The sequence below is a fragment of the Fukomys damarensis genome, unplaced genomic scaffold, assembly GCF_012274545.1.
Source record: "Fukomys damarensis isolate Sample0158 unplaced genomic scaffold, DMR_v1.0_HiC HiC_scaffold_10, whole genome shotgun sequence".
Classification (NCBI taxonomy): Eukaryota; Metazoa; Chordata; class Mammalia; order Rodentia; family Bathyergidae; genus Fukomys; species Fukomys damarensis.
Genome location: NW_022900922.1, coordinates 4948914 through 4966002, shown reverse-complemented (window position 1 = coordinate 4966002; position 17089 = coordinate 4948914). Strand labels below are relative to the sequence as shown.

General features: G+C 39.4%; 1 protein-coding gene across 1 annotated transcript in view; it reads right to left on the bottom strand.

Annotated features, from left to right (window-relative positions):
- The window catches only part of Celf2 (CUGBP Elav-like family member 2), a 511103-nt gene that overhangs the window by 392209 nt on the left and 101805 nt on the right, over positions 1 to 17089 (bottom strand). The window contains exon 2 of the mRNA XM_033761820.1: positions 4305 to 4340. Coding sequence (XP_033617711.1) covers positions 4305 to 4340 — 36 coding nt within the window. The remainder of the gene's footprint in view (positions 1 to 4304; positions 4341 to 17089) is intronic.

The following is a 17089-nucleotide window of genomic DNA, read 5'->3' as shown; positions in this document are numbered from 1 at the left end:
GAAGATCTTTTGGAAGAGAAGACAGCATTTTATATTGGGGAATATGAGAAACATGGGTGTGTGTTTCCTACCAAAAGTCCTGCACCGGGAACTGAAAATCCACCCTTAAGCCCTCTAGAGTGACAAGCAGCAAGGGAGCTGCCAGAATTTATTTGAATTCTCTTTGCTTCCATCTTTTCCTTCCTCGTGACCTGATGGCCACATCCATGGCTGAGAAATAGGATCATTGAGAAAGGTCAGCCTGGCCCTCCCTTAAATGGCATCTATTTAGTTCAGATTTCAGGCCACAGAGGCCCGTAATTTAATAACAGAATTCTATACATAAAGCTGCCACAGAATGGCTTTTACCTCTGATAGTTACATAAGCCACACAGTTTTATTTCCTCAATAGAGGCTTTCAAATGTGAATTCTATGGTTTATGTGGCATTCTAGGAATTGAGGGTTCCACTACTTATACAGATGCTCTTTAACTCATGATGGGGTTATGTCCTGTAAACCCCTCATAAATTGAAAATATTGTAAGTCAAAAATTCAAAGAATAACCTAACATACTGAATATCTTAGCTCAGCAACAGTACACTGGGGAGTCATCTGGTGCCCTAAAGACCGAGGGGCCAACTAGGATGCTGCCCAGCTCTAGGACAGTATTGTACTGCCTCTCATTATCCCAGAAAAGACCAAAATTCAAAATCCAAACTACAATTTCTATTGACTATTACTTTCACACTATTATAAAGCCAAAACATTCTAAGTAAAAAAAAATTTAAGTTGAAACACTTTAAGAGCATTTCATATTTATGTCCCAAACCCCATCACAGAAGACCCACAAAAAACAAATCAAGTTATTAGATTCAAATACAAAAGAGAAGACTAGGGCTGGGGATTTGGCACAGCGGTTCGGCGGCCTGCCTCGCAAGCGCAAGGACCCAAGTTCGATCCCCGGTACCAAAAACAAAGAGAAGACTAACTTTTTCTTCATGACTTTAACCTTTGGTTCCCCCTCCATCCTTTTATGCTAAAATCTAGCATAACATGACATCTGTTTCGTATATGTAATTATTTATATGAATATGTAATATTCATTTACTGATACTTCTCGCTCTTCAAAGAGCATCCTGACTTCTGAACATTTAGAACCAGCCTGGGACTCTCTCCTGTGGTATTTAAGATATTTCTGCGAAGGTCTATTAAATCCCTTCAGGTTTTATCATTTACTTAACACAGTGGACGATGTTAACAAGAAATTAAAGTGCTCTCTTTTTCAAAAGCAACAGTTAATGGCGCATGATTACAAGAAAACCTCTACTCATATAAGCCTCATTTTATACCTTTATTCTGCTCTTGAAAATAAAGTTTTACCCATATATGCATCACTTGTCTTTATTAATTTAGTTCCTCTGCTTCATTAGAACAATCAGGGGTGCACTATGACTTAAACACAACTATCTAAACTGAATACTCCTCACCATGAAAAATAAAGCTTGAAAAACATGATCGCAATGAGAAAAGACGTTGAGACTGCCAAACTGTTTTTAGCTGCAAGTAAAATAAAAGGAGCCATGTAGGATTTCATTCGATCATTTTTACAGATTAGGAAGTGGAATCAGGCATCCCGTCTCTGGGACCCTTCAAGATAGAGGACGGCATGAGTTGCACATGTAGTCAGTTTAAATATTTGTTTTAATACTGACAAGATCACGGGTTTTAATATTTGTAATATAAATACAATGCTTAGTGTGTGTTGCTCATGTAATCTAATTTTTTCTGGTGACATACTATTATGAAGCTTTAATTTGGCAATAGAAAGAATTCAAAAACACATTGACGTCATCATTAGTAATGAAAAACAAACCCGGGGCTTGTTCAAGCACCTTGTACACATATCTCACTTCAACTTCAAAGCATTTTTAACTACCAAGGCATAACCCACTTCCACGAGGTTTGTAGATGTTCACAGAACACTGTCAGCCAGTGGCCAGCTATGTAAAATTAATGCCGTGTAAGGCAATTAGAGTGGAAACACCCCACTCTTGTGTGACATGGCTGTTTGGAAAATTTCAAGACAGTCAAAGCCAATGAAAACCAAACCATAAAGCTTGCAAAATGCCACTGTCTTCCTTCCTAGCCACCTATCCCACGGTAACAGTTGCCTGAATTGCAGTCTTTCAGTTTTTTCCCTCGATGTCACAGCAGAAGCAGGCTTTTAGGACTAAAGGGATAAAAAATCAGAATGCCATGTTCCACTAATAATTAGCTGACAAGCAAACAAAGTAACTGCCGATGCCTTGCTCTAAATGGTACCCAAGCATCCGAGGGCTCATTTGCATTTTTCTGGAGATGGGTCCCAAAGAATAAGAACGGGCTGAAAACCAAACAACTGATTAAATTGTCCAGGAAGGTACAAACAAATAGATGCGAGAGAGAGAAATGGCATGGATATCAAGGAAGTCTTCATCATCAAATAACTATGTTATTTTATATTAATGTAAGAAAGGAAATACCTGATAACGGATATGTCCCAAATTGATCCTGTGGAAAGTAAAAAAGCATCTGACGTGCTATTAAAAGTATAACAGAAATAACTAACATCTTATTTTTCACACCCTTGTTGTCATGCACCGCAAAGACTACAAGTTGTAGTTAGAATGGGATTGTTGGCATGCTGCTTATTTTCAACATGATTCAACATTAGAATAACAAAAATGCATGACACAAAAATAAGTAGGCTCATTATCAAAATACCACCCACCAAACTCAAGAAGAGAGCAGACTGTCCCTTGAGTAATAACCAGCAATAAATAATAAAAGATCATTCTTGGGGAAAATGTGAATGGCTGCTTGGCATTCATTGTAAAACACTACTTAATAGAATTCAGAAGGTAGCGGCAGATTTTCAGACATCCGAGTAATTCTCATCTGCATGATTTTTGCATGGTGTGGGTCTGCTCTGACCATCCAGAGGGGGTCCACTCCTTAGCCATTCTGTGAGTGTTTGGAAGTCATTCCTAACTGCATTATTTCAGGGTTAGCTTCTTCACCACAACCATGGACAGACACACAGCTCTCTCTCTCTCTGTAAATGATGGAATGCTCAGGCGTTCTCGGTGGACCCTTTGCAGAGTGAAAGTCCAAAGACAAACAAACTCAGCAAGAATACAAAAACCAGAAAACACGTACGGCTGTAACCCTGTAAACTGGCATATGGTTTAAATGTTTCTTTGGGATGTAATCCAAAGAGTGAAGATATACAGTAATTTATATATTTGGATCACAATAAACAGTCCTTTGGCAATATTAATCACGATCCTATAAGCAACATTTTTTTTTGTTTTTGTTTTTTACATACAAAAGCAACCAAATGTGCTTATCTCCGGTGCCAGATGGTGACGGTTTGTACTTTTCCCTATTTTTAAGTGCTATTTATATCAAATTTTGTTTCTTCTTCCTTTTCCTGTTTTTGAAATTTTCTTAATTTTTATTTCCAATAGTTCCCAGGCAACACCCCATGACATAATAATTTATTCATTAATAGTTTCTGAGGACCTTCAAAGACTGAGGTACAATCTTAGGTAAAAAGGCCTGACGCTTAAATAGACAATGCCTCTACAAAATGGTCACTGTTCATTCTTCTCTCCCTCTCTCCTCTCTTCCCTCCTTTCCTTCCTTCCTTCCTTCCGTCCTTCCTTCTTGTTTTCCATTAAATAATAGTAATCATTCTTGGTGGCTAGTTGTCTGGAGCCTGTACCCTACAATCATTTTATACATTGGCATTAAATATAAAAATGCATAAATCCACTAAAATCAAATACATAGATTCTATTCTGATTTCTTGAGATATTACTATGTATTTAAATAAAAAGAAGAATTAAAATGCATTTATACCATCAAAACTATGACATGGGTCCTTTAGGAAAAGTTTAGGATTCTCTCATAAATCTATAAATCTCTGAACACAATTATAATCAATATACTGAGGAATAAAAAATAATTCAAAGCGTCTTCAGATTGCCAATCCCCATAAGTATAATAAAGGAAATCGCATATTTATGATTTCTGAGACAAATGTAGCTCATATATACATCTCCAAATATACAATATAACTTTAAAGTAATGAGAAGGATTTTTCTAAGTCATTTGTGAACCTCAGTCTCATTACTTCTTGGTGAAATCGTTCCTGTGACTCACACACATGCTTGTCATGCACATGGCGACAGACATGAGGAAGGAAAAGCCCTCTCAGCGGGGGCGCAGTGTTTCTGCGTAGCACAACATCAGGTACAAACAGGCAAAGCCAGTTGCTCACCTTGGCGGACTTCCGGCTAACTCCGGGGCGGTCTCTCTGTTGGAGAAAAAGAAGATCAAGATGAGTCAGCTCATTTCGGTAAATTACAAAAATGTGTTTAAATTACATTATGTGCATCAGGTAGGTGTGAAGAAGACATAGATCAGATGTTTAGAAAGTTAAAATTGGCTAATCATATTTCTGATTATTTCCTATGAACGTTTTCATAGATATTTTCAAAGGAAATTTTACACACCTGAGACATGCCTACTTCTGTCTTCTGGTGGTAGAACTTCGGAGTTTAAAACACGAGAACTAAAAAATGCACAACATCTAGAAAGCAACTAGAGGGGAAAAGCCCCAAAGTACCTTTTAGGTATTTGCAGTTCAACAGAACACCTATAATCTATTTCCAGGAGTCATTTAGAAATAGATTCCTCTGAAGATGTTTCTTCACATGGATCTGTCACTCAAGATTTGGGAAAGAACACGTCTAGTGCAAAATGTAACCCTTTGGTTAAAACATTGCTGGTTTTCATTTCTTTATTATAATGTCGTAGCATTTGGGATGGCTGAAGACCGATGCTACAACTCAAATGACACAAAAAGCTAAGTCACTAATTAAAGGCGCTATGTAGCATATTAATAAAAATGGCCAGAGACTAAGTTCAAAAGTAATTTTTTCCGAGGTGCCATACCCTATCTTTTCGTCAGAGATGTATCCCTGGAAAGAAAGGGGAGCAATGAGTACTAAGAAGAGACAGAAACTTTCTGTTGAGATAATTTAAAGGCAGAAGAAGGTTCAGCTTCAGACTGAGTGATGATTAAATGAGTGATTTTTAGAAATGCTGTGGTAAAAATCTCCTTAGTGTTATGTAACCCCTCTAAGGCTATCACTGAGGAACAATGCACTTTGTGTTCATGCAAAATGAGGTGCACGGTGACTGACGACTCACAGCCTTCCCGAAGCTAACTCGTCCACTGTGGTCAGGGGCCTCAGCTTTGAATGAATATTTTCCCTACTCATTTTGTCAATTCAAACACAAGACATCCTGCTCCACGAACCTTCTCTGAACCTCCTAGCTTCAGGAACTGTCTCCTTCTGTTGATTACCTGTGTTAGTACCTGGGTGCTTTAGAAAAGCGCTGGGTGCCACAAAGTCATAAGTTCTTTTTGAAAAAAATGAATGATTGTTGGGTGTGGTGGCACACACCTCAGCCACCCTAGGGAGGCTGAGTCAGGAGGATCACTGTGAGTTCGAGACCAGCCTGGGCTACATAGTGAGTTCCAGGTCAGTCTCAAGTACATAGTGAGACCCTGTCCCAAAAAACAAAACAAAAAAGACACTATAAGTTTAGCTCCTGTAGGAATGTTCTTTCTTAGTAAATCACACAGTAGTTAAGTCTTCAGATTTTATTACTATAGAAATTGCCTTTGAGGAGAAAGTTTGTATGCCTTCAGCAAAACCAAGGTGGAAGGCATTGTTCACTACACTGTGAAAAGCTTCACATATTTTAATGCTTCTAGGAATTTAGTGCCTTCTCTTTGCAAACGGAATTTGCAATTGTGGGTACCCTAGCTACTGCTGTTAGTTTTCCCTTATAGCATTTATAGCAACTGATATATCTTTTAAATGTTTGTTTTATTATCATTTTGTCACTTGAGACTAAAATATATTAGTACCCAATAAATGTATTCAGTTTATCAGGATTGAATCAATGAACTTTCCTTTCTTTTTGCTGACCTTGAGGGTCAGATCTATGTTCTGTACTCGCTCAGCAACAGGAGTAACCGAGGGTTAAGCTATGCTATGTTTCCTTGTTTCTAATCTTTTAACTCCTTATTTTTTTGCTTTCTAAATTACAGTATTTTAAAATTATGAGTCTTTTGGTATCTTTTAAAACTATATTGTTCATATATTATAACAAACCCACCTAAATCATAGATGAGCAGGAACTTTCAACCTTGGCAGTGTCCTATTCTGGGTCAGATAATGTTTTGGGGGTATGTATCGGGAGAGGGAGAGGTGCTTTCCTGGGCTTTGTAAGCTGTTCAGCAGTGTTTCTGCCCTTTACTCATTTAAATGTCAGTAATATCTGCCCCTGCACCACTGTGTTATAACTACCAAAAATATCTCTCGACATTGCCAAAAGTCTACTGAGGTCAAAACTGTCCTCAATTATGAGTGACTAAAATAGAACAATACAAGTGTCCATAATTAACCTCTGCTTCAAAAGATCACCGGATTAACCAACATCCTCCAGTCTCATGAAAAAGCACAGCGACAGAGCCCTCTAAGAATGCCTCTTTCATCTTTGGCTCTGGCCACATAAGTTTCCATGTTTACTGCAAGTATATTGTGTTTGTTCCCAACCTGTTTAGAGTAGTCGTACTCACTAAAATTTTTAATTTTCTTAAACATTACATAAAACTGATGAAACTATAAGTATAGAAAAGTTCTTGTGTCTATAAAAATTAAGTTGTGTACTTTGGAAAGACTGATAATGGCAAGTCACTTAAGAAAAACTGATGTTAATTAGGTCTTATGGATAGGAGCACTCTAAATATTGAGGAATAATATCGAGAGTGCTCCTGTCCATAAGACCTAATTAACATCAGTTTTTCTTAAGTGACTTGCCATTAAAAGAAAAAAAAATCAATGGGAAAGTCAAGATGGTGAATAATAGGTATAGTTAAGCACAAGAGACAGTGCAGAACTCCACTCAGTGGGTCCACTATCTCAAAGGAAAGTGTTGGCCCTGTTTTTGCCTAAAAAAAAAGATGTGTGCACAAAGAGTCAAGTGCATCCCCTATTCAGGACTAACAGGAAAAAATGATGCTTTGTACAGTACAATTGTGTGCTCAGAATTCTACATTAGAATTATAGACATTGCTTGAGGTCTATAATTACCAAAGGTCTGATAATTTCTTCCCATTAAATCATCAAGGCTCCAAGATTTAACATAAAATAAAACAACAACAACAAGAAAAAACAAAGCAAAAGAAGTACCCACTTTACTGCAGCAATGCGGCCAGTGCTTAACAACCAAACATCAGTTTTAAGCAGCAAAAGTTTTTAAAGTAACGACTTGTTCATCGTTACCCATTTGCTGTTGCTAAAAAATTAGATGAGTTACTGCATGTTTTCATAAATTTCTATCCTGTATGAAGAAACCCTTGAGGAAAGTAATTTTAGCAGATTATGCATCTTATAATAACCCACTTGAGGGACTTTAAGGAAAGTAACATAAAGACCATGGACTTCTCATTGGACTTTAAGGTCAAAATGCCCATTTCTTCCTAAGCATAAGTTATCTTCACTCACTAATACTTATTCTCCAGTACATTCCTTGAGCATTTGAGAAACATTCAGCCCAGGAAACCCTGGCTGCTGCCAGAGGCACCAAGATGAATTCAGATCCTGATCCTTCTTGAAAGTGTTTGCTTTCCAGGATGGGATGATGTATAAGGTACAAAGTGATGGATGCTTTCTGCTTTTCCACTGTTGACAACTCTTCTAATTCAAAGATCACCTCTCCTTCAAAATTTTGAATATGTGCTGCCTGACTCACGTCTGACACTCAATAAATGTGAACACAGCAGAGTGGAATGTTTTCTACTTGTAGTTAATTCCAATTTCTTAAGTTCATTTTTAGGAATGACTATTGCAGGTGCAGCACTATTTGGCATTTAACTGCACTAAATTCCTCTCTTTAGTTATAATTTGTAAGATAATTCAGTTTCTAGAGAACATAGAGTGCCAAAAACATTGAAGGAGAAAACAACAGAGAAAAACTATTAGGTTTTGTGCTGCAGATTCAATGCAATTGCAAATGAAATCCCAACAGTATATTTCACAGAACTTGAGAAAACAATCCAAAACTTCAGTTGGAGCCAGAAGAGACTGAGAAGAGCAAAAGCCATTCTACGCATCAGAGACATGACAGGGGGTATCACAATCCCCAACTTGAAACTATAATACAAAGGCACTGTGATAAAAACAGCATGGCACTGGTAAAGAAACAGACCCAAGGATCAGTGGAATAGATTAGAAGATGCAGAAACAACTCCAGATGTGCTCAACTACCTCATCTTTGACAAAGGAGCCAAACACCCTCTCTAGAGGAAAGATAGCCTCTTTAATAAATGGTTTGGGAAAAACTGGATTTCAACCTGACAAAGATGAAAATTGCACCGCTATCTTTCACCATGCACTAAACTAAAACCCAAGTGGAGTAAAGATCTAAATATTAAAACAGAAACACTAAACTTACTGGAAGGTAAGTTAGGTAGAACTCTTGGAGACATTGGCATAGGAAAAGACTTTATGAACAAATCCTTAGTAACATGGGAACTAGCACAAAGAATCAACAACTGGGATCTCATCTTATTAAAAAGCTTCTGCACAGCAAGAGAAACCACCAAGACAGCTAAGAGACAACATACAATGCAGGAAAAAAATTTTACCAGTTGTTCCTCAGACAAAGGTCTACTATCTAGTATGTATAAAGAACTCAAAAAAATCAGACCCCAAATATAAAGACCTGATTAAAAAATGGGCATCTGCAATGAACAGACATTTCTCAGACAAACACGTAAAAGCCACAAATACAAATATGAAAAAATGTTCAACATCATTGGTCACTCCAGAGATGCAGATGAAAACAACAATGAGATTCCAACTTAACCCCAAAAGAATGGCTGCTATCAAGGGATCAACCAATAACAAATGCTGGCAGGGTTGTGGGAAGAAAGGGACCCTTCTGCATTGTTGGTGGGAGTGCAGACTGGTACAACCACTGTGGAAATCAATATGGAGATACCCAAATAGAGGTCCCATTTGACCCAGCTATCCCTCTGCTGGGTGTCTTCCCAAAAGAATTAAAAGAATCATACCATACTGATATATGCTCACCTGTTTATAGTGGCACCATTTATAATAGCTAAAACTTGGAAAAAGCCCAAAAGCCCATCATCTGGTGACTGGATAAAGAAGATGTGGAATTTCTTTTTAAAAAATAAAATGGAGTACTACTCAGCCATAAAGAATGAGAAACTGGAGACATTTATACTAAGTGAGTGCACATTGAAGACATACTCTTCAGTGAAATAAAATGGACACACATGTCAATACTGAATAGTTTCTCTGGTGTGAAAAAGTAAAAATGTACATAAGATTCAAATTGCATAATTGACAATGTGAAATAGGAAGAAAAGGGCTAAAGGAGTAGGGGAATTGGGAAGGATAGGGAAAGGAAAGAAGAGAAAGGAAACAATGTGAGAAAAGGAAAAAATGGAAACAAAGTCTTTGTTAATAGGGAAGGCTGGACCTGAGCGTGGTGGCGCACACCTGTAATCCCAGCACTTGGGAGGCTGAAGCAGGAGGATCGCTGTGACTTTGAGACCAGCCTGGGCTACATAGTGAGTTCCAGGTCAGTCTCAACGACATAGTGAGACCCTGTCTCAACCCGCCCCCCCAAAAAAAGGGGGGGGTGGAGGGAGTGAAGGGAGGGCAGGGGAATGGGGAGAAATGAGAACCAAGACCTGTCATGGAAAGGTACAAGATCCCAATGATGAGTGTGACTGTACTCTATACCCTGAAAAGTACCAATAACCTTAATGAAAAAGAAAAGAAAAAAGTGTTCGGTTTTTAAAAAGAGAACATTTCTAAGAGCATAGGGCAGACTGGTGACAGAAGGTGTCACTCCACTAAGTACACGCACAGCTTCGGCAGTCTCTGCCCTTGTGAGGCTCTCTACATCCCGTCCAAAACAGAAGGGGCAAGGGTGCTGCCCCTGGAGCTAAGGTCCCATCGTCGTTAACATGAATGAACATGAAAGCTTACTGCAAATTCGCCTCTATCAAAAGAAAAGAAAGTAGGAGACAAGTACCTTTTAATAGCAGACAAGTGTCCTGTCTCTGTTTACAGGTCACTCAGCATTCCTTTAAAAATTAATTCTAAACGTGCGGTGCATTCACTAGTGACGCCAGCTTTGATCAGCCATCTGGAGTAAGACCCTTCCTCTTCCTCGCCTATCCTTCCTCACTCCTCAACTATGCAAGCAGTTCTTTTCTCAGGAAATGTTGGAGCAGGAACATCTATGTATTTCCACTCAGCTTGCCAGTTTCCAAAATTAGCTGAGAACTGTGTAACCGAGGGCACAAGCCCCATGCTAATTGTGTGTCAGCCTGAGAAATATGTTTAAGACCTGGAACGATTCTCTCCGATGGTACTTTGAGTTGTCCAAAAACACAAAGACTTTTTTAAAAATGGTAAAATACGTGTCAGTTTTATTCCTTCTCCTTGAATGATTTAATGTTCTGGTTGATTTTTTTCTTTTTTTGGACAGTCTTGTTATTCAGTTCAGGCTGGCCTTGAACTTACTGTGTAGCTCAGGCTGCCTTGAACTCTTTCCGGTCCTTCTGCCTCAACCTTTGCAGTGGTGAGATTAAAGGCATGAGCCACTGTGCCCAACATTAAGGGTCAAAGTATTGCAATCAGGCAATCAGGTGTTTTTCTCCCTTCCTTCCTTCTTCCTCTTTTTTTGGTCACCAGCTTGGGACACATTGTGAGCTATTGTTAGATCAATGTCATGACACATACACAAGGAGTTAGCTTAAAGGCATTATTACAAATCCATATATTAATTCAGGAAAGTTAACTTTAAAAAATATGGTAATGCTTACCTCTGGGAAGTCCAAAACTCCTTAGACATTAACATTTCTTCTCAGTTAAACAAAGCCTAGAAATACCTGTCTATTCTCTTGCTCTGGTTTCCCTCTGATGTTTTATTTCACTTTATTTTTTCTTAATTTGGCCACTTACAATTTTTTTCCTCCCACTTTTCTCCCTCAACTTTCTCTCACATGATTAAAGCATCAGAATGTGTGTGTGTATGTGTGCGTGTGTGTGTCTGAACACAGATGTGAGTTATTATTCTCACACGGTGAAAACTACAATCAAACACACACATATGTACATTATTCCCATTTATTGGGGTCTTATTCAATGCCAGCCACCGCTCTAGGCCATTTTCAGGTGTTCATTCATTCAATCTATTAAAGCCTCATGAAGTAGTCATTATGCAGAAAATGAGACAGGGAAATATTAAGTAACTTCCTAAAGCCACACAGCTAATGACAGAGTAAGGATTCGAAATGAGCCTAGGAATTCTGGCTCCAGAACTCGCGCTTTAAATCACTGTGACATTTTGCCACCCATATAAGCTATAAAGATGTTTTATACATACATACATATATATATATATATATTATGCCTTCATTCATTCTAGGTTCTGTGGTACCTCAGAGAACAATAAAAAATACTTCAATGTTAGGAACTTTACAATCCAGAGGGAAGGAGACACACAAGAATGCAAATAAATATTTACTACTATCTCACACAGATGTTATGAAGAAGAAGGAAACAAAGCAGGGCTGCTAAAAAGTAAAAGTGAGGAGGTAGAGGGAGCTGTGATTTGAAGAGGTGTGTCCAAATGCTAGTGTGAGTTTAGATTTTAAATTTCCTTCCAGTAAATTCACACTGCCCTTAGTCTCCCTCGGATCCTCCATTTCCAACGTATGGCGCTTGTCCCAGCACCCTTGTCACTTTCTGAAGCAGCTCTGGACGTCCACTTTCTACCCTTAGTTGCAGTGTCACCGCTACGTCAAAGTCCAGCGTTGACTCCAACCGCTTCCTTTCAGGGGTATTTTGCCATTGAAGACGAGCTAGAAATCACACTGTTCAGGTCTGCTGAATAAGGTCGATGAGGACACAGCGCAGTACTTTTACAGGCTGCTGCTCCATTGGATGATACTCAGCTGCAGCATTTATAGTGGTTCTGATCACACACCGTGAGAGACAGAACTTCCAGAATGGCTTCAGAAGGTGGCAAGAATGGTACGTGTGTTTGAGAACACGGCACGGGGGTGTATTTTGTGGGAGATTAACGGCAGTGTGTCTTTTCTGTAATAATTTTCTTCTAAACATTCACTGTATATTTCAATCATGCCTCACACACACACAGATGGTCCTGGAAGGGCTCTCTGAGAATGTCACTGAGTGAATTCAGGCACATACTAAAAACAGTGACTTCTATGACCACCTTACTTTCTTATATCCATTTCTTCCCCATGTATGACTCCATTTCCCTCTGCTTTTCACGGACCATTCCCTGAGTACCTGCCTAAAGCAGACAGCACCAAATACCGGTGGGATTGTTAGAAACGGTGTAGGCTGCCTGACTCTGTACGTTCAAAATGTTGGCAAACTAAAAGTTCAGTCCTTAGGCGAACTCACCACCTCACTTAGAGAAAAGCAGGTTTCAACAAGCAATCCTTCACATCAGTATGGACGCCAGCCTTTCCAGCGGAGTCAGTGAAGACAGTATTCATAGACGTGCTCCTGCTTTCAGACCAGTGTCACATGGCACCAGTCCAAGGTCTCCCTGCCTAGATTGCATTCATACACCTTTCTATATCCAAACCAGAATCGACAACGGCAACAGCAGCAACAACAACAAAAACACGTCTCTGAGGCAGAGTTTCACTTTACATCACCCAGTGCACTTTGGTATTGAACAACATTCAGACAGGCCCCGGGCTCAGGCCTGCGGAGAGGTGACCCCAAGGAAGCCTGGCTTTTCATCTCTAGCTGAGACTTAGGAACTCACCAAGTGCTGTTTGGAACGAGCATCTGAAAGTCGGCAGGCCCGTGATCTGCGTGGTCCAAAGAGTCGGCCTCTGATGAGTTAAATATAATTACTGATCTTTCCAACGTCTCTCTGACGGTCTTTCATTTCCTAGCTATGCTTTTCTTTGATTCAAGATTTATTCACATAATTTGGCTATTCTTTGTATAAGTCACAACTGCATGTTATTGTGTCCTTGTGCTCAGTGCCTTGAGAAATGAAATTGCCAAAGGTCTCTCTTGATCAGCTCTGCAAAGAACCTATGTAGCCCAGTGTGGTCCGTAAGGGACACGCCTATTCAAAAGGCACTGCCATCCCTTCTGTCACTTTGAGATGGTGCTGAGGGCTTTTGTTTCCTTTTCTTTCACAAATGTCATCTTGACACTTAACTCAGGCGTCCACCTAAGGCGGCCTGTCTTCCACACTGCTAGTGGCATTAGGAGGTGGACTAGGTGAGACTCCACGCACACCTGACTTTGTGTATTAATCACTGTACTTTTTATGCTCTGTGATTTTTACCCCAGTTGAATAGTGTGACCTACTAAGTATCTGAGTAGGCTGTTAGTAACAACTCCTGCTCATTAAAACTCACTTATTGAGCCATCAGCAGTGGCACATGTAACCATCCTTGCAGGACAATTGCAGAACAAGAAGTGGGACATTGAGTTTCATTTACCCACTTCTAATCTCGGAGATGAAAAGCAAAAGCAAAATTAAAAACATTAAAAAAAAAGCAGACGGTGCATGCACAAGGCTCTGCATACCTGTGGGTTTCTTGTTTGCTTTTGCGGTGCTGGGGACTGAAGCTAGGTGTTCACACGTGTCAGGCAAGTGCTCCACTACAGAGCTACAGCCCCCATCTTTGCACATCTGTTTCTTTAAAGCTTTGTTAGAAAAGGAGGTCTCTCCTTTTGTTTAGAAAACATATATTTTCTACAAATCCTGTGCTTCTGCAAGGGAGACAGGATCAGTTTATTAAAAGAACTCTACATTTAATACTGCTGGATTATTGTTTGCCATGTTGTACCACCATTAATAAGTGGACTTCTGGAGGGGAAAAATACCAAAACAAATATTAATAAACAATAAAGAGTTTCTTTGGTAAGTCAGTTTAAAAGAATGCCCATTTTGCAAGAATGCCTATTGTTTCTCTGTTAATTCCCAATGTCCTCTTAATTAGAGAAAGTCATCCCTACTGATAACTTCTGGATCAAAGAAGGATTTACAAATACCAGTCTGTGCTGCAAGTTTGACTCATGGCCCAATCCACCAACCAACAAGCACTGGTACTGAATCCATTTACTAATTTGTTGAACTAACGTATCTACAATCCCTACTATGTAGCGGTCTGTAAAAGCTGGGCAGGGAACTAAATACATACTGACCCCTCCTCCACGATGAAAGCCACATAGAACAGAGACTTCTCACACATTCTGCCAAATGTAACCATCCTTGGGGACTGTCACAGAATCAAGAAATGCACAGTAAGTTTCGTTTATTTACCAACTTCCACCTTCACAAGTGCATGCAAAAGAAACGTTCTCCATCCCTAACCCACCAATCCCTTCTAGGGAGGGGGAAAGGAGTTTTGGTGAGACAAAGCGAGACAGATTTCATTAGCATAATAAGAAATATCAGTCACGATTGATAAAGCAGATAATATTATCCAGAGGCAGGATATGTGGTCTTAGATATGTTCCCCTTTCCAAGAATCTAAAATGCCAGAGCCACTGCCTTCAAAGGAGAGTCTGAGGTGCATGTGAGATTTGAATGCTCCCTCGGGGTGGGGACTGGTCTGGGGAGGGCTGCGGAGGTAGAAGAAGTAACACATGAGGACCGGAAGAGGGAGGAGTGAGGGAGATGGAGGAGCCTACCGGCTCTCTTCAGACTCCACCGGGATGAAGTGACTTAATGAAAACAACAACAAACCAAAGAGATGAGCTACACCGGGTCTCTAAGACTTCTGGTAAGTTCTAGGTTAGCTAAGAGTCACATTATTTCTTCCTTCTGTGAGGACTTGGAAGAACACAAACCAGAATTAAGGACACTTGGCCTTGTCTACCTCCGCCAGTTAGCCGGACATAAGGGGCACTCACACTTGAGAGCTAGTGTCGCTGTCCCCTCAGAGGACCTCCTTCCACTAGGCCTGGCTCCCACTTGTGCAGCAGAGCGGAGTGGGGCTCAGACTTTTCCCAAAATTCAACAGAAATTGTACCACAGCTCACTCTAACAACAGCGGGTGTTGACAGACATCAATGGACAGAGAAAAATTGTTCTGCTGTGATTTGAGAGACTCTTGGGGTGGTTTTTGTTTGTTTTGGTTTTGTATTTTTCAGAGCAATGGCCATATACATGTTAATAAAACCAAATAAAGAACCCACTTTTTCCCCCCAGTACCATAGTTATTTTTAAAAATCTACTCTCACGAAATCTTTGACGAGAACCGAGAGAGTACTGTCACCCTTCATCTCACACACACACACGGGGATGGGAGGGACTTCAAAGTCTCACTGGCCAGCTTTGGGGACGTGGGCCCAGCTCTCTGACCACAGGCAGGCAAGTCCTCGGCAGGAGGGGTAGAAACAGGACAGGTGAAAATCCTCCCATTCAGGGGACTGTTTTACCCATTTAAAATAACATTATTCAAAGAGGTACTGCAGAGGTATGCTGTTATTTTATGTCCTCCAAATTTTCTAGGTGGCTACTTGCATCCTGCTGGATAAATTAAATATGTATTCATTGTTACTTCTGAAAATTAAAATCTGTGTATTCAGTGTGTTCAGCCGTGGTAGGTCAAGGCCAAATCTTTCCTCTAACGGTCTCCAACATTCCTTTTTTTTGTGGCAATGGGAAATGTGAACCAACCCCAGATGAAATTTACCACCTTCAACATATTCACAGGAGACAATTATGTCTCTGCAATCACTAAAACAAACAAATAAATAAATAAAACCAACTGAAATGGAATCAGCGGTAGAAGAGCTAAATTATAGATAACAGAATATTCATAAAACTATACCTCATCTCATGAATGTGGGCACACTGTCTGTGTGCCAGGATTTCTTTAGCCATTGGTGATATTCAGCATATTGCAATTGAGTGCAATTACAGTTAGCTATAATTAAGAACAATTACAGCTTTTATTTCTCTACTTGTTCTTTAAAAGCACATTTGTAATAAAACTTTTTTTAAAAGGTGAAGAATATAATTATACATCCTTATAACGTCTCCAATAATTAGTTTGACTAAAGTTTCTTCTGGAACAATTTTCATTTTAACTGTCAGAGCTGCCATTTATAGTCAATGGGACATACTTAAAAAAATTCTATCATTAACCTTTTTCACCCTATATAGCTGTACACGAATTATTGGTACAAATTAAAGATTTTAGTATTTAAATCTCTAGGGCCCACTGCAAGCTATAAAATGTTTTCTCTCTTTTTTAAAAATGTGTGTTTTTGTGTGTACTCATGAGTACATGTGACTTGGAAAAAAGCAGAACTGTTTTGTTTGTAGAGAATACTTTCTTAATCGAGATTTTGAGAAAAAAAGTTGTTTTTTAATAAGAGAAGTGGATTTTCTACTTTACCTGTTACCAAACACTACTGTATGTTTATTTACTGGACATTTATACACTGCCAAACCAAGAAGTCCCTATTGTGACAAATCTTCGTCAGTTTAGGAACACACGGAACACGTGACTGACGTGAACCTAGGGTTAGGTTTGGTGAAATGCTACTTTCTCCTACATATAGATGGCTGTTCAACTTTACTTCGTTGCCGTTTGTCTCCTGTGCTTGGCTGTGAATTCCAAGACAGGTCTTAATCAGTTGTGTGCACCTCTGTCACCAGCATTCTGAGTGGCTGGTGTGAGACACCCAAAAAATCAAGCACATTGAGTCAATGGAAGGGACTTGTTACCATTTATGTCGGGAATAATTAAAAATTAATCATCTGAATGACTTTGAAAATAAAAGCAAATTTGAAAATATGATCTTGTAAATTAAGGATATTTTCACCACTGATCCCAATCAATTAGAAATCTTGGGGGAAAAAAAACGTCAGACAGTGTCTGTGTACCTTGGGAATGAGTGATGGGAATAAATCATCTTATAA